Source organism: Urocampus carinirostris, chromosome 8 (genome assembly GCF_059441175.1).
Source record: "Urocampus carinirostris isolate Australia breed hairy pipefish chromosome 8, RoL_Ucar_1.0, whole genome shotgun sequence".
Lineage (NCBI taxonomy): Eukaryota > Metazoa > Chordata > Actinopteri > Syngnathiformes > Syngnathidae > Urocampus > Urocampus carinirostris.
The window spans coordinates 27,695,854-27,715,093 of NC_142356.1; the positions used below are offsets into that span (position 1 = coordinate 27,695,854).

Consider the following 19,240-nt stretch of genomic DNA (forward strand, 5'->3'; position numbering starts at 1 on the left):
AAATATTCCAGATATGTTGTCTCAAAGTTGACCCAACTGGCTTGTTTGCTGTAGAACTGCGACATTATTGAAGCAACACAACTCTTTGAAAATGACGAATCCCATTAACGCAACATGTAAGGCGACTTCACAACAGCGAATGTAATGAACGGCGACGGTAAACTGCTCATTTCTGCTCGTAAGTAGGTGATTGTGGCTTTTCCCTTGTGTTTGTCGCCATGTGCATTGCAGTTGATATGATTTTCTCCGGCTAGCTCCGGATTAGAGCCAAAATTAACAAGATGGGATTGGTTTTAACAATTTTTTCCCCATACATAAATTGTTGTATGGCATTCACAATCTGAAATGAACAAAAAACATAAAATATGGTGAAACTCTTTATGTTGACAGGTATGTCAATTTTGTTTTATGGTAGAAAATCTTTAAATATATCATCAATATCATGTGCATCGTTCATTCAGTTTTCTCATGACTTGCGCAGACTACACTTGAAAAAAATATCTAGGCAATGTTGAAGATCGATGTCACACTTAAGTGTGTGTTCTGATTGGCTAAGAGACACAGAAACAAATCATTATGACATTTCTTACCAGTCATAAAGGTAAAAAAGTGCTACGGCGCTCTTGCTGCTAAATGCTTTAAAAAAGGGAATTTCATCTCCGAACTTGATGCACTCATGAAAAGAGACACACCTGGCTTGCGAGCCTATCCTTCTAGATCCCTGTTTAAGCGATTCCCACTACCAGCAGCTTTAAAACTATTTCCTGTTGAGGCATGAAGTAATTTTGATTTCTAATGATGTGTGTGGACATATTTTGGGCAATGATGTACCTCTGGCAATCCTGAGCACCCTCATGATCCTGATGATGGTTGGATTGATGGGTAAGGAGGCGTTTATCTCAATCTCTTCTAATGTGATGCCCATCACAGAGAGCAACACGATGGCCAGGTCCAACTGATTCCACCTGCACATGCATACAAATAAACGCAACTGTCATTGTCAAAGAAAAAGTAGCAGGAAGTGAGTTGCAAACGTTATCAAGGACCAAGGCCGAGGAGCTCTCTGTTATGTTAATTCCCCGATGAATATTAATGTTAACTTCACACATCATTTGAATGATTTCCCCACTCGTAGCATCGCACCTGAGGGCCGACTCTCCTCTCATGAATATTTAACACCTGTACAGATAACAGTCAATCCCAGCACAGCACTGGGACCCCATGCCTCGTTACCGTTTACTACTTCTGACAAAGGGATTACGTCCGAGTCAGTGATGTATTTTATGAAGTCAAAGACAGACTCTTGAGGGTTGGATTTCGAGACCTTTTTACATTTCCTTAAGAGTTTAAGCATTTGTTTCATTTTACGACTGTAAAAATCACAGATCTAGTTTAAAGGGCAGGCAGTGTGCACTCTGCTACCTCAAAAGTGGACAACTCTGGTTGCATCTAGTAATTGAAATCACTATTCAAAGTTGTCACTGAAGTTACATTTGTTTTTGGTATTGTGTGGATAAAGTAATCACTTTTTTTCGCAGGGGTCGTTTCAAAATTGTCCCACGATAGTTAAAACTCTCAAAGTAGCAATGTTTATTTATTCATTAGTTAACAGTAACATTTAATATATACGACTGTAATCAAATAGCAATAGATCTAAATATTAATACACACAACACAGATTTGTAGTCGAATGAATGATCTTTATTGACCTTTTACAATAGCATCACAAAAAAGAGGGGTTCTCCTTTCTGTCCAAGAAAGCAATGTAGAGAGCGGCTGCTGGCTACACACTAGCATCGGGTACCCTCGTAGTGACCCAGGTTACTGTGATGAATAAAATACAGACGTCACAATTGTAGTGGTGTTCCACACTTCATGAGTAATGGATTTGGCATTGGTGAGCCACAGGCTTGGCAGGGGTAGCTTGTGATAATTGATGTACTGTATAGCCTAGACTCGGTAGGCTGGGCCTGAAGCACCACTATTGCGCCTTCTCCCGGTGCTGTCTCGTTCTTTTCCAGGACCCGATAACAATCCAAAGAGCACCAGCTGGTGATCAGCATTTTTTGCTCTCTTCTGACTCAGGGTTAATTTATAAATTTCTTTCTCGTGAAACAAACCCCTAAAATACTTTCTGTAGCCCTGCTTCACAGTTTGTTTTGGGGGGTGGTCAACACATTTACTTGGGTGCCCGCCCTCGTCGGCTGTGTAATTGACGGCTTAAACCAGCCCATTACTCACGCCCATCCAAAAAAACAAACGCACAAAGCCTTCCCTAACCTGCCCCCATGATTGCATTTGTTGTGTGTTTTTTGCTGCACAAGACAATGCACAATACATCGATGTTTAAGAACGCAAAGGCTATTAATTTCAACAACAACATGCGCGATGCAAACATCAGAACCCTCTACAAGAACAAGGGGGACCGTAGCGACTGCAATAACCACCGAGACATATCGCTGCTGAGCATCGTTGGGAAGGCAATTGCCAAGGTCGCTTTTAAAAGACTGCAGCTGCTGGCTGAGCGAGTCTATCCAGAGTCACATTGTGGCTTCAGAGTCAAGAGGTCAACTACCGACATGATCTTCACTGTAAACCAGCTTCAGGAAAAATGTCAGAAACAGTAGCAGGCATTGTAGATAGGCTTTGTAAACCTGATGAAACCCTTCAACCTAATCAGCAGGAAAAGCTTCTTCAAGGTCCTGCATAAGATTGGGTGTCCACCAAAGTTGCTCGACGTGATTGCCTCTTTCCATGAAGACATGAAGGGCACTGTGCAGTTTGATGGCTCATCCTCCCCAATCACAAGTAGAGTAAAACAAGGACGTGTGCTCGCTCCCACACTCTTCAGGATCATCTTTTCCTTGCTGCTTTTTGTATGCATTCAGTTCATCAGAGGTTGGAATGTTACGCCACACAGTAACTGACGGCAAGCTCTTAGACCTCTGATGTCTGCGCCCAAAGATTAAGATAATCCGACTGCTGCTGCACAATATGCTATTCGCGTCAACACAGAACTGGCCTCCCACAGAGAGGTAGGACTTTAGAGGCTCATCAGCTGTCTGGCCCTCACCTGCCAAGAATTCGGCCTTACCATCAGCCTGAAGTAAATAGACATCCTGAGCCAGGACGTTAGCGAAGTAGTCAGCATCTGCATCGGAGACTGCACCCTGGAAGTGGTCGACCCTTTTATATACCTCGGCTAAACAATTTCCACCAGCCTGTCTCTTGTCACAGAGAGCAACAAATAAATTGGACAAGCAGCGTATGCCATGGCGAGACTGTCCAGGGGAGTTCGGTAAAATTCAGAGCTCACCACAATAACTAAGGTCTCCATCTACAACGCTTGTGTGCTGAGCTCCCTGCTCTACGGCAGTGAGACCTGCCAGACCTGCCACCCTACGCCCCTCAGGAGTGACACCTCAACAGCTTGCTGGGCATCTTGTGGCAGGAAATGCTGACTAACATGAACAAGCAGACTCCTAAAGCATGTTTGCGATGCTGTCATAAAGGCGCCTTTGTTCGTCGAATAGATGATTGACGCCTTCCCAAAGATCTCTACGTCGCACTTGCATTAGGCTCCAGACCAGTCGGCTGCCCCATGCTGCGTTTCAAGGATGTATGCAAATGGGACATAAAAGGAGCTGAGATCGCCCCCAACTCATGGGAAGCTGTTGCTGCTGACCACAACACCTGGAGACACGAAATCTGGTGTGTAGAGAGCACAGGAGAAGAGGGACCAGCAGTGGCAGGACAAAAGGCAACAACGAAGCGAGAGAACAGCCTATGCACCTGCACCACTGTGTGCCTTTACATGCGGGCACTGTGACAAAGACTGTCATTCAGGAATCAGAGTGCTCAGTCACAGCTGATGCTGAGCCATATCAAAATGACATGGTAACTTTCCTGGTCTAGTCCATTGTCTCGCAAGACAAAAAGGAGACTGATGAGTTTTAAAGCCACTCATCAGTTTTCAAAATGTTTTTATCTGACGCTATGGGTATTAAAATATTACCATACAGTTTCTCAAGAGCTTAATGGCAAAATGTTAACATGGTGAAGGTTTGGGCAGGATGGTCTAGATTTGAGCTTGGGTTTGGTTACGAATGAAGGGATTAGGGGTTCTGAAACAAGATTTAAAGTAGACAACTTGTTCAACCTTTTTGATTTTGACTCTGTAGCTTATTGATCCTTGTTAGTTTAGTATTTAGTGGTTTGTTGATGTAATGTAACATTTGCCATTTAATAAAATGATACGAAAGGGTCTGATCAAGTAATTATAACACAGCCCAGTCAGACAGGTATGAGTTGTAGCATCTAGTAGTAAAGTTAAACATAATCATAAAATCTCACTTTCTTTAGGGCAAGTCAACTCTCTGCCAAACTATGAGATTGAATAAATGTTTCCTCCGACCAGATGTCTTCTCTGGCGAGGTGGTGGAAATGTAGTGAATCCACATGATGCTAACATACCCTAAACTAGTGAAATTGAAGACACAGAGCAGTAGAAACGGCACACAAACCCAGTAGAAAATGGAAATAATGAGTACCAACACTGTTGGATCCAGAGAGAAGTGGACAGGAAGTAAAAAGCTTCCTTCTGCAAATCCTACTTTCTAAAAACGGAGCAGCAGATGTAGTAATAAATATTTCCTCAATGGGATCTGCTGAAGTAATACGCAGCAGCAGCTGCTCTGCGTGCAATGGACGGAAAGAGACTTCATGGATTTTGATATCTATTAAAAACTATTTTTTTTTCACCTGCACAGCTTTAGCAGGGGTGTAAAAATTGCATATCATTCCTCAAAAAAAAAAAAAAATCCACAAATGACCCCACCAGTTTGTTTCCCCACATAAGACATTTTGGTCCAAAGATTAGTCACAAATGTGCCTTCAAAGCATCCAGCTCCTATCATGAAATATTTCAAAATAATTGAGCTGCGAGCACCCCCGCAGAAGCAGGCCTATAGATGATAGACGAATCAATACATTTCAACTCTGTTCTGCCCATTCCTAATGACAAACGATATTATTCATTTTTTAAAGTTTACAGGCTCCGACATTGTCTCTTTTCAGGCTTGAGTGTCTGAGACCGTTTGTTTTTGGGGATTTCCATAGAAACAAGATTGCTGACAAATGTCAGGTCCCTCTAGGTGAGATCCGTGATTTTTGAAATACATACAAAAATGTTCAGAGTATTTAAAACAAAAGCATGTGTACATAATAGTTCATGTAATTTCGCTTATTATCTTAATCAATATTGTTTTTTTTTTAATGAAAGATGACAGTGGCCTTTTAAGGCGTATTAAATACAAAGTAAGGGATATTGAACTGATCAAAATAATTGGTTCATCCCTTGACATTATTGTACAGTCACTGATATGTAGCATGAAATTCTTCCAAGGTGGGGGTTCCTGAGATATTTTTGTGGGTTGACTCAAGGCAAGTCTACTTTCCAAATTTTAAGACCTTTATTCTCATACCTGTCCTTGAAGAAACGTCGAAATCCGAAGGCCACCAGCTTTAGTGTTGCTTCGATGACAAAGGTGGACGTAAAGAAGTAGTTGCAGTACTTCAGTGCTGTCTCCAGAGACTACGATGAAAAAAAGACATCGCACCTCTTGAGATCAATTATGCTGCTACAGTGATTAAAGCGCAAGACCATCCATTAAAGGATATCTAAAAATTGAATTTCCAACACTTGATCTATTACCTGCGGCTGGCTGTAGTGCTCAAGCGACATAGTGATGACGTTGATGCAGATGATGAAGGTGATAACCAAATCCAGGTAGTGGCTGGTGCAAAACGTGTGAATGGCAAGTCGTGCCGGGCCATAGGAAGCGTAGTAAGGAAGTTTCTGGGCCTCTAAACATGATAATATACATGGTTGTGGTGGTCATTTCAAAATGTAATCTGTTATAGTTACCAGTAACCTGTTGAAAAATGTCATCAGTTATCCGAATACAATAATATTGCTGTAATTTAACTTGATTATTTTAATTTATTTATCAAATATTTTAATAAAAGACAAAATTAACAATATAAATACAATTACTTAATTATGTTTAAGATAAATGTACAATGTAACCTTAAAAAAAATTAGAGAAAACCAAGGTCAAGTAATTGGTTGTAGTCCTTCAAAAAATTGCTAACATTTTCCCACATATATAGTTTAATAAACAAAAATAAGACTATCTCTTTTACATGGCAGACAGATATGCTGTTTTTTCACATTAGGTTTACATAATACACAAACAAACGGCCTCACGAAACTGCAAGGGTGCTCTAATTTATTCTGTGTAGCACTATTTAGTTACTCTATATAACACGCTACAGTGGGCATTTGCACGTCACACTGGGTATTTGTATATTGCATTCTTTTGGCTTTATTATTGTACTGTTCTCAGCTCAGGGATGCTGCTGGAAATGTGAATTTCCCTTCGGGGATGAATAAAGTATCTATCTATCTATCTATATCTATCTATCAATTGAACAAAACAAGGGCTGGATCAAAAGACAAATACAATACAGACAACAAAGTGCTTCTGCTACAGTATGATAAACATGCAATTTGTACAATCTGCGCACAGATACAGACGTTATTAACATGTGCACGCATGCTGTGTGTAAACCTCATCTCTCTCGTGTGTCAGTGATTGAAATTAGAATGGACACAATTCGTCTATAGACGCATTATGAATTTGTAAATATAGTTTTACATGGAATTGTAATGGGCAGCACGGCGGGACAGTGGTTAGCGCGTGTACGGCGCAGAGGTCATGGGTTCAAATCCAGATACCAGCCTTCCTGTGTGGAGTTTGCATGTTCTCCCCGTGCTCGCGTGGGTTTCCTCCGGGCACTCCGGTTTTCCTCCCACATTACCAAAAACATGCATGTCAGGTCCAAATTGTGTGTTGTGTGAATTAGTGAGTGTTGTCTGTCCCTGTGTCCCTTGCCCACTGCCTGAAGATAGCTGGGATGGGCTCCAGCACCCCCACAACCCGACTGAGGATAAGCGGTGGAGATAATGGATGGAATTGTAATACTAAATATGCTTGGAATTTTATCATTTCTTGTTTTCTGAAACGGTAACGGAATACAATTACATATTTTGTATCCTGATCCTCAGCCTTGATATGTAAAGTTAACGTTTCACTTACATAATTTACACGATCGGAAAATGTGAATGTGATGTTCAGTGGATTTTCACTGTCTAGAGGTGGATTGATATCCAATCATAGAGTGCAAGTAAAAACAAGAAAAAGTAACAAAGATGAAAAGATGAAAAATTATATAGAATTGTTTCAAACACCAGGCTGACAAGCAATCCACGATGTCCCCTGCCCCCTGCCCACTGCATGAAGATGGCTGGGACGATCTCCAGCATCCCCGTAACCCCAGTGAGAATAAGCAGTAACGAGTATGGATGGGTGGAAGGAAAAAACAGCACTGCTAGAACTTTGTCATAACATTAAACATATTGCTTGCATCAATTACTGGAAATAATGAATCCACTTAATTCTGGCCTTTTGTAGCACAAGTCAAACAAATGTAATGCTTTATAGACACTGCATTTTCATGCATATCATATTGATTAAAAACAAGTAAAAAAGCAAAAGTAAAGTCTACCTGTTATAACTAAATTAGGGGGCAGCCGTTTTGAGAATGCATTTGAATAAAGATGACATAACGTTGGCTGACCTGCTGACTGAATCATAGACATTGTAGGCCATTTATCTCAAGCCTATTGTTTGTGATATAATCTTTACTCTACAGAAGCTTGTCAAGAACCGAAATAGGAGGAGAAACCAAATGCATGACGTTTCTCACACAAGCTTTTATTTTATGGGAAACAGGGCAGTCTTGCACGTTAACCCAAACGCCAATGATTCTGCGATCAGTGGGCAGAGGACGTAAAGCAGCAGTTTGGCCTGGAATGACAGGAAGCCAGAGGCCGACGAGATCGATACCAATTGCACGAGCAGATATAGGACAGATGGGATTGATACTGGAAAGGACGTTTCAGACAGGGTTGATATCAAAACCGGATATCGAAATTAAACAGGACAAACTAGACGGTAACAAAACTGGAGATTGATATTAAACAGGACAAAATAGACGGGAACAATACCAGGCAGGAAACACAAGCAGGAAACCAGACCGAGTCTAAACCCACGTCTAAGGGGTCCAGAAGTTCGTTGATGGACTGACAAATGATGAGTGAGAGCACTGAGCTTAAATAGAAGGGAAGCAGATCTGTCAACGAGCCGCAGCTGGCGCCACACGGGCGGGGCCAATTGGGCGCCACGTCAACCATGACACAGCGGTCTTCATTTTTTTTTTAAGCTAAGAGCAACTTTTTGTTACTGATTAGCACAAAGAGCACCTAGTTTAAAATAAATTTTTAAAATATCGTATTATGTTTTTAATATGTTGTTAACGTGCTGTTACCAGATCAATGATTAGAAATAGAGATGAACTGACTCGGTCAACCTCTAAGTCAAGTCACATTTATTTTTATAGCCCTTTCCCACATAATGTCTCATAAAACTGTACCTCTTCTGATCTGAAACCGACAAAAACATTTTTTTTCCTGGAAAATCACAATGACCCAACACTGGTGAGCTTTCTTTTGGAACCGGTCTGCAGGCACCTCAGCTGTCCTTAGGGGGCACCACGTTCGAGAAGCCTGCTTTACAGCTTTTGGGTTGACTTTCCCTTTTATGCTACACAATCATTTCATTATTTACTATCTTTAATTGTTGAGTCTTGCACCTGAAACATCAAAATATTAGGGTGTTCATTAAGGCAGCATCAGAAATGTTGTACTATGTTTGCCTTTATGTATCTCTTGTTATCCGTTCGAGTAAAATTAGCTGATGTTTGGCATCGTAACCAGTGATGAAACTGACGCATTACCAAGGAACATATTCGAGTACTGTAACATGTTACTAATAAAATTATGTAACTTTACGGTCATTACTACAAGGCGCGTTCATCATTCCGCTACTTACTAAATGCAGATGATTATTTACAGTATCTTCTAATTGCTGAATACTCCAGCGTCATTGTCGAAGTCACATACAACCCATACCTGTCAACCTGTACGTTTTGCCATATAAAGTATGTTCATTATGCATTTTAATACGTGTACGATGTACGAGAAGATCTGTACGGAAAAACGCAAATTTGTCAATTATGGGTACATCGATCACCGGTATACATCGACTATCACGAAACGGCAAATCAATAAGGTCAAATGAGTTAGCCGCAGTAGCCTCTATCTCGGTATTGTTTTTTTTTTTTTGTTGCAAACAAAGCGAGCAGTTTGATGTGGTGAAAGGAAGTCCGTCTCTTTTTAGCGAACCGGCTTTTTCGGCTCAACTCATTAAAGAGAGCCGGCTCTCAAACGGCTCACTTGCTTTGATGCATTATATTATGAATTATTATGTTGTATAACCAGCTCGGTGGCCTTGGGGGTATGGCGCCCGCCCCGAGACTGGGAGGTTGTGGTTCAAGCCTCGGCCGAGTCACACCTAAGACTTAAACATTGGTACCTGTTGCCTCCCTGCTTGGCGTTCAGCATTAGGGTTTGGGATTGGGGGGTTTGGTCACCTAATGACTCCCAACACCTCAGTCGGGTTGAGCGACAGGGTTGGGAATCCCCTCCTCTGAATCAATCTCCCAAAAAGAGTCAGAAATTACTTTAGCCACCTCCCACTAGGGGATTTGGCTGTGGTATATATATATATATATATATATATATATATATATATATATATATATATATATATATATATATATATATATGTGTATATGTATGTATATGTATATATATGTGTATATGTATGTATATGTATATGTATGTGTATGTATATATGTATGTATATATGTATATGTATGTATATATATATGTATATATGTATATATATATATATATGTATATATATGTATATATATATATGTATATATGTATATATATATATATATGTATATATATATATATATATATATATATGTGTGTGTGTGTTGTATGAAGAAGTTAAGAAAAAAAGGAAGTATTAAAATGAGTATATTACCAACATTAATTTGACGCAAAAAATGAATTAATAATTTGAATAAGAAAATGTATTATTCTACTTAATTATATTTTCATGTATTTTTTCCTTCTACAGTGAACGTCCAAGCTACTTAATTTTTGAACATTTTTATAATAAACCTCATTCATGTCGAGCGACTCAGGATCTCACAACAAAATGTTAATCAACAATATATATGATATAACGAAACACATGTACAATTTAACATCTTAAACTACATAAATAAACACGTCTGAAAAAAAATATATGGTGCAAGATTATTTGGTATTTTGTAAGGGAAAATACGACAGTTTGTAAGGCCGTGGAGGTTGACAGGTATGACAACCATACAACACCGGCAACTTACATTACCATGTTTGTATTTATATATAAAAAAAAAAAATTAATAAAGATAATGCAGTTATGTTGGCGCAGTCTTAAGCACAGAGTATGAGCACACAGAATCTCTCAGCATAGAGATATTGTCACTACCGTATATATATCTAGGTCTAAGCCGAATTTTCCACTATAAAATGAAATAGTGAAATGGAACAATCAGTTTGTATGCATATATTTGGTTGTGTGTCACCACGAGCGAACAGTAGGCCGCGCAAGGGGGAGTGGCTCAACTAATTGTTCATTTGCAAGCTTTCAATATTCCACAAGCCATGAATAATGAAAGGTTCACTCATGTTGGTGTACAGTACTGGTACACTTTTTCTCCTACTATGTGGCTATTTCAGTTTAAGGGGGTCAGCTTCTATGCGAGTATACACGGTAATGTGTTACTTGTAATTTTTTATTGTCAGAGTAACACGCTACCTTTTTTGGTTTCAGTTCCCTGGGGGTTAACCGAATTACTTTTAAATGAACTAACAGGTTTGGGTAGGGTTACTTTAACTGGATTACTTTCAATTACTTTTGGATTACTCTAATACCAAATATGCTAATAAAAGACAAAAGAAACTAAATATGAATGGAATTACTAAATTTTGTGCAGGTTTGGGGAGTAAAGGAATACAAGGAACGGCAAAAATGATGTTGGCAAGCTGTTTGGATTTATTTTCATTTTGTTTCTGTCGCATTTTATGTTAGTTTTGCCAGAGATCAAAGAGATCAAAGCCAGGAGAGAAAGCTTACCACGTGTTGTGAGTCATAATTGTATTCATATTTAGTTTATTTTGTCTTTTATTAGCATATTTGGTATTGGAGTAATCCAAAAGTAATTGAAAGTAATCCAGTTAAAGTAACCCTACCCAACCCTGTGAACTAACTAGTAACTGCAAATATTTCTGTTTTTTAAGTAACGTGCTCAATACTGTTCAAAACACAAGAAGCCTGTTGTGTTTGTCTGACTTCAAATGGGGGCACCATGAGCCTTAGTATATAACAATGAAAATAGATTTTGTTTCCTTACTTCGTCGTTTCTTCTCCATACGTCTCTGGCGCTTCTCTTCACGCCGCCGAGCTTCCTCCACTTCCTGGTGTTGGCGACATTTGTGGAAGTTCTCCACAACCACACCCACAAACATGTTGAGAACGAAGAAGCTGACAATGAGCAGGAATGAGATGAAGTAGAGAAGCATCCACGGGTTGTTGTTGATCGCCGGCTGTGAATCAGACCGATAAAGACAAAAAATATATTCAATTATGGGCTATACTAGCTTCAGTCACCTTAAACTGGCAACAAATGTAGTTACACTTTCAAAGCACTAACACTAGTGTTAATTGTTAACCTTGAGCAGGATTATTTCTAATTCTAAGCGCTGACAAACTAGCATTCACTGTAACTGGGAACTCTTAACGATTTAGGGCCGGGGTGTCAAACTAATTTTCGCCAAGGGCCACTTCAGCGTAATGTCTGCCCTCAAAGATCCGTTTTAAATGGGCCGAGGGCCTTTGCCTTGGCAAATAATAACAAAAAAAAAAAACCCACAAAAAAAATTGTTTTAATTACATTTATTAACAGTAATTAGCAGGTTGAGGATCGCTAAACGCAGATACAGCATAGAATTTTTGAGATAAGGATTTTATTATCTTTAAAACAAAGCTACCAAAGTCAAGTATTTTGGATTTCAGTAAAACAATGCTGCAGTATAGGGACCGTGTGTGTAATAACCAGTAGATGTCCCTTTATTCTGTAGTGCAACCAACAACGAGTGCCATAATACAAAAGGGAGATTACAAACTACAGCGAATGGAAGTGACCAAAAAGGAACATTTTCTTATTTGTCAAACGTTTTGGGATAAGGGAAAAGACTGGGAGAAAAAAGGAAAAAAAAATAAACAAAATTAGATACAGGGGACAAAAGAACAAATATGGGAAATTATGTGGCATGAAAAAGAAAGAACAAAAGAAAAATGGAAAGAAATGAGAAAAAATACGTTTTTTTTTTCAAGTTCCTGGAGCAAAATAATTGCTGACAATTATGGTGCGGCTAGTAAAAAAAAATATCTAAAAAACATGCATGTTTGTATCTATTACATATATATATATATATATATATATATATATATATATATATAAATACATTTTTAACTTTTTTTTTTTTTTTACTTTTAGTCACTAAATAATACAAAATATCCCTTGTTTAGGAAATATTATTACCTTAAGTCATTTCAGTTTTCCTTGTAATTTTATGTAAAAAAAAAAAATCAATAAAGATGAAGCGAATATATTATATTTCTGGTTTGAACTGCATTCAAAAATTTAGAATGTATTTCTTTATTTTGGTCACGGCTTGTAATCATGCTGGGATGCTGGTTCCTCCAGTCAGACCAGTTGAAAACCATTAATCTAAAGCCAAGCCACCAGCTCTTCATTAAAAAAAAAACATTATCTGTATGAATAGAAAAAGTATGAGTGGACTACAGTATATAATATGTCGGAAATATTGGAAAAGTAGCAGGTAAAATGTATTAACCCAGCATGATTACTGAATAACAATCTCGATTTAAGTGTCACAAAAAAGACGGATCTATGCAATTGTGTGAGAAAGAGCTGAAAGCTAAAATAGGATAAGTCTTTTTTTTTCTCCCCCCCCCCCACCCCGTGGCAGCCTGACGGAATCATCCGGAAGAAAGGAGAAAGTCTCCCTGTAGTAGATTACTTAATGGCCTTGAAATGAAATCCACTGTGAGCGAGAATCTGTTCACGTCAGCTGACTTTATACACATTGAGTGTGTGTGCCTGGGGGCGAAAAAATGTGCAGAAAAAATAAGTTGATACTTGAGCTAAAGACAAAAAGTTGATGTTGGGAACAACTACAACAACAAATTTGGTGGGGGTTTGTTTATTTCTGTTTTTGCTCTTAGACAAAAATCAATACATTTAAGATCCTGCTTCTGTAACCAAATATTGCAGCAATATTTTGCACCATGAATTATGTAATAATGAATGAAGAAACCACTGTGTGGACTTAACATAGACGTGTTTACAATAACCATTGCATCTCACTTCAAACCCCAACATTTTGAGTTTAAGCCTGGCCCAACATTCTGGCTCGATAGAATCATCACCATATTACAAATCTGACATTCCCCTTAGGTCAGGTGTTGAGCCATATTGGACCAAAAAATACAAAACACATTTGAGTGAATTTTGAAAAGGTAAAGTAAATAAAATCACATTAATATAGTTTGATTTAGATTTCTGTGCAGTTATTTTTCTTATGGCCTTTGCGGTCCATGGCCAATCACACACAACAGCTAACTGCCTGGCTTGTGATGCTGCCCCTTTAAAAGGGGCAGGGCTTGTGCTGCACAGCTTCATACACAGGACAGTGGAGAGAGAGGAAAACAAGCCGGGGAGAGCAGCCCCGGTGTTTAGCATTGCAGTTAAGTTCTCCAGGCTAGAGTTTTAAACTGAGACCCACGATTTAACATTACAATATATAACTTTACTGCGATTGTTTCTACAACCTTTATTCCATCTTTTTACAACATGATACCAGGGAGAGAGTGGCGGTCAAACTCGTCACCTACCACCTGTGAACACGTACCAGCTGATTTTCCCTCTTGTCTCATGGTTACACACCTAGTTGAAATGTAATATTGTTTCTATGCAATTTTACCGCATTGAAAATCTTTTGTATTTTTTCACATATATTTTATATTCCCCCCCTTCTTTCTCGATTGGAAAACATTTTTGGAAAAACCATTGGGAGCAACTTGGCAGCACTCAAGAGCCACATGTGGCTCGTGGGCCAAAGTGGCTAGCCTTATGGCCAATTCATTCGATCCCACTTTTGACACCAAAAGCTTTGGCAAATGAGTAGAAGCCAACAGGCAAGCTATTACAAACCTGAAGCTAATTGAGAACACTAGAATAAGAAGTTTGTTTTGGGTCCCTTCTCTGAGACTAATATCTAATTCCACGTTGAACAGCATGGCCATACTGTGTACCTCTATTAATTGTCCAGCATGTTATCCAGTGTAATGTCCTATGGATCCCACTTCCAACACCAAATTCCATGAAAATAAAGCACAACTTGTTTGAGGCCTCCTTTACAATTTACTTCACATACAGTTAACACTCAGTTTGACATCACTCCCGAATGCCACTTTTGATGCTAGAAGAGTGCACAAATCTCACTTGTAGAACAGGTTAAGACATGGTGAGCAAGTCAATCCTCCAGATCTTAGGTTTTGTTTCAAACAATGCAGCAGAATAATTGCATTTCAGGAAAGTCCCTTTAAGCAGGTAGGTTATTTATCTTGGGAGGTGTCACTTGTTGGAAAATGAAAAAATGTCACTGCTGCAGTTATAAATGTATAAGTTTCCAGTACTTAGTGTTTGATTATTTTCTTCATTTTATTAGTTTAGTGATAATTAATGCACCTTATGAGTATCTATGTATTTGAGTGAAGTATCTACTTTGTTGTGATCACTTGATGTCTCTTTCGGTCATTCCATTGTTCCAAGTGATTTGGTTTGCTGAGTAGTATGTGAGTCCTACCAGACCACCTTCAAATTCCAGCAAAATGTTAGAATAAGTAGAAGGGGACTTTCGACTTTCTTTTGAAACCATACCCATTCCTTATGAAAACAGCCTGTAATTTTGACAATGCTTTTGTGAAGGACATGCAGCAACCATGTCTGTATTTACAATCCAATAATATATATATATATATATATATATATATATATATATATATATATATATATATTTAGTGATAGTCTTTGTTTGGTGAATATGTGTTACCTGCTGGTCGATGCCCACTGCATCCAGTCCGTGATACATAATGTTTACCCAACCGTCTTTGGAAGCCAGAACAAACAAGGACATCAGCGCCTTGGGGGAGGTCACACATACACACAATATAAAATCAAAAACATAAGGGAGCTTTATTTGTCAATGGCTTGATTATATATGCTTTGTACCTGTCCAAGATTGTCAAAATTATACTTGTGATGCACCCATCGGTAGTTGGCGGCCAGGCAGTCGGACTTGTTGGTGATGTTCTTCACGTCGATACCCACACAGTAGTAGAATTTGCCTTTAAACAGCTGCCTCGCAAACACACACAAAAGTATCTCCATCAAGGCACTTGTTGTTGTGATATGCTTTTCTGAAGTGCTTCCATAATTAGCACCCAATGCAGCTCCAGTGCACACATGAAAGAGTCTGACAGCACCAGTTGTTGACAGCCTGCTTCTCCCTCGTGAGGAAAATTGTCATTTCTAAGTGCTGTGCAATGGCAACGCTGAAGATAATATGAAATTTCAAGAGGATGATGCTGAGGTGAAGCAACTTTCATATATGATATAAAAATTGATGTTTTTTAAAGAAATAAAAAAGAAGAAAAAAACATAAACACACTTGGACAATGTTTTTGCCCTATCCCCACTATCCTTGGCCCTAGAAATATTTGCATGAAACCTAATCCAAACTTTGAAAAGAAAGAACCAAAGCTCAAACAAAAAGCACACTTTTTGCTGAAGTGAATTATATTACCAAAGGGTTAATCTGACATAAACATAACCAACTTTAACTTTAACATGCACACTCAAACACAATGTTGTACTTCCTGCAAATACTTTCCATATTCTCACGGTGTCATCTACTACTTCCAACTGTGCTGCACATTTTGAAGAAAATCTGGTACTTATAGTTGCCTTAGAGTCTGGAAAATACGGTAATCAAACTTTGCTCCCAACTAAAATGATCTAGAAAATATGGCATGGTGCCGTTTCGAAGAAAAGCACCTGTTTTTTCACACAGCCAAGGACAATATAAGTGCTCCAGTTTTCAAGCCCACAATGTTTTCATTTTATCCATAGTATCAACCTGGACATTATCCATATGGGTGAATGCTGCTGGTCTTCTTGATTATGTCCGTCATTAATAACCTCGGTGAACCGTTTATCTTTTCATTGATATTATAGTAATTATTAAAAATAAAAATAAAAACTTTCATTTTACACACTTAATTGAGAAAGGACAAAGGGGGAGATTTAGCGCAACCTACCGTCTCTCTGAACACCACTGATAATCACCATAATACTTACCAACATTAAGAAACTTAACCGTCACCTAGACAGCAAATTGAACATATATGATAAAATGTACTAACCCAAACAAATTAGTCATAGACAAGATTAATTTGACTCTTTAGCGCCATGTGAGGGGCATAAAATTCATATTCTGACAATTCATCGAGGTTTAAATAGGCTGATGCAAGTTCTGAATCCAATTTTAACTATAAATACTGCCAATACACTGAAGGTATTATTAAACTTCCACAATGAGAATACACTAGCCATAAAACGAACACTAAAAGTCTTAGCATGTTACCGTGGTGTTTTAACCCTACCTTCATCCAACTACAAACTCTTTAAAAGCATTGTTCACCTGGACCCCGAGAATTCCAAAAATGATGAAGAAGGCACAGCAAATAAGAACAATATTGCCAATGGGCTTGAGGGAGGTAATGAGGGTTTCAACCACCAGCTTGAGTCCTGGGGCTCTGCTGATGACCCTGCAAGAGGACAAAGCAGAAAAAATAGCATTTACGAGTTGAGAAAAGTTTTAAGATTAACCCAATAACCTTTTCACCACAGGCTGACCTGAGGGGTCGCAAAGTCCGGAGTAGCCTGAGGACACGGAGAACACCAAGGATCTTAGCACCTCCTGCCATTGATATGACAATGTCGATGAGCGACACGAAGACCAGGAAGCCATCGAGAATGTTCCAGCTGCTCCGCAGATAAGCTTTCTCGCCCAGGTACAGACCCATGGAAACCACCTGATGAGATGAAAAGTGCTAAGAAAATGATGACCACAGTGGAAGTCCATGTCTTTTTTTCAATATTGGGCTTATTTTCTTTCCATTTTATTGAACTGATCAATTTGTATTAATGCTCCTTGTTGATAGACTTGATGGAGTAGTTCAAAGCCTGGGAGTTTAAAAGAGTCATGAAAGCACTGCTTAGTAATTTTCATAAGCAGCATTATTAGTTAAGTAGGTAGTGGAGACGCATTACAATACTTTACTTTTAGTAAGTCACCAAAACTTTGCTGCAAATCTCTGCCCAAATCTTATGGACATGCAACGGTAATCCTGACAAGTTTACCCAATTGGATAATTCTAAAGGTGGTTTGTGACTTTTTTTAAATGTGTATTCATTCCACATACAATACATCTTGTCTGAGAGACAGTAAGGACTGATTTTTAATCGGTGTTCCATTCAACAATTATTAACTAATTGAACTAATACCACGATTTTTTTGTTTTATATTTGCTGTTCATTGATAAGTGAATAATTTCTGTTGAGTTCTTTGCTTTGAAAGGATTAATGGTAGGTCCTTGGTAAATATTTAACAAGAGGGACAGACCTGGACTCATCACTTGCAGAACTCCACAATCCATTAGTTTCGACTTACCTTCAATGAAAAGCTATTTTGTTTGTCAAGAAAGCCCTCCAGGCAGGTTTGAATTTGTACAACCGATATACTGCCAATTCTGAGGGCAAAGATTTATGATCAATGCTTTCAAAGGCTGCAGGGAAATCGAGTCATGTGCTATTGTCAGTTTCCCTGAGCGCATTTGAGTAAGAGCTTTAGCCTTGGAAAGATGCTCCCTCTAGGCATGTTAATGGTCTGTGCTTGTGTCATTCGATGAAAAGTATAACTATATCGCATCGAAAAGCAGAGCAGTTCACACGGTTTATTCGTCTGCTATTACAGCAACAGAATGATGTATTCTTAGGGATTGGAATTATTGTTATATCAGGTCTCCCAGGAACTTGAGTAGATTTGTGACTTGAGGTTAGCCTTTGTGTTTCATTTTGATCTTTATTTCCTCCAAGTTTGCATCATTCTATCTTGTACACATAACAGTTCAAATGAGTTAACTGAATGGAATCAAATATTCAAGTCTGCAGCCATATTTTTCAGACGGTGCTTTTTCACCTTTTTTCATTGATGTACCCTGGAAAATTTCCAGCAAACCAATGCTTCACAGAATATCTTTAACATTGTAAACATCTTGTCCCAAGTAACTTATTATTTGTCTTCATCCATAACTTTCATTATTGTCTTTTCAGTATTTGGTAAAACAAAAAACGTCAGTCACAATTTTGGAAATGAAATAGAAAAACAATGCCTAAAATGTTTTTAATAGAAACATAAGTCAGACAAATAATTGTTCATAAAGATATAATATTTTTAAGATTGTTATTTTTGTAGTGCAATTAATTTAAAAGTAGTAAAACGATTCCCATTTTTAAAATGAGAACACATATCAAACAATGGCACATTTTGGGGGGAGGTAAAAAGTAGGAAATGCTGTAATTGTTGGAGCAGTGCTTAGATATTTTCTCATGCCCATGGGTACGTGTACACCCATGACCACAACAAGGCACTATCAGGATAAAAATTGTTCTTGTTGTTTTCTAAGCAAATAAAACACATCTCTGAAATTAAGGACAAAAAGTCACGTAAACTAGTCTTCTCGTCACAATGTGCATGACTTAACAAAAATCTATCCATTTGTTTTCCTTCATTTGAAATTTGGGTTTCCTCAGCCTCTTTGTCAAGCTGTACCGTGGTGATCGCAAGGCGTTTCCAGATACAGTCTGTCCAGTGTCTTTGAATGGGACCATGTCTAGATGGAATTCATCCTACAAGTTAGCCAAGCAAGAGGGATTCCCAACCGGA

General features: G+C 38.5%; 1 protein-coding gene across 1 annotated transcript in view; it reads right to left on the bottom strand.

The window, feature by feature from the left end:
• Positions 1-19,240, bottom strand: part of cacna1ib (calcium voltage-gated channel subunit alpha1 Ib) — a 142,158-nt gene that overhangs the window by 31,807 nt on the left and 91,111 nt on the right. Inside the window, exons 21-28 of the mRNA XM_088342921.1 lie at positions 17,149-17,327; positions 16,934-17,060; positions 15,463-15,588; positions 15,284-15,373; positions 11,497-11,689; positions 5,714-5,865; positions 5,484-5,593; positions 832-965 (exon numbers count right to left, since the gene is read on the bottom strand). Of these exons, the coding sequence (XP_088199047.1) occupies positions 832-965; positions 5,484-5,593; positions 5,714-5,865; positions 11,497-11,689; positions 15,284-15,373; positions 15,463-15,588; positions 16,934-17,060; positions 17,149-17,327 (1,111 nt within the window). The remainder of the gene's footprint in view (positions 1-831; positions 966-5,483; positions 5,594-5,713; positions 5,866-11,496; positions 11,690-15,283; positions 15,374-15,462; positions 15,589-16,933; positions 17,061-17,148; positions 17,328-19,240) is intronic.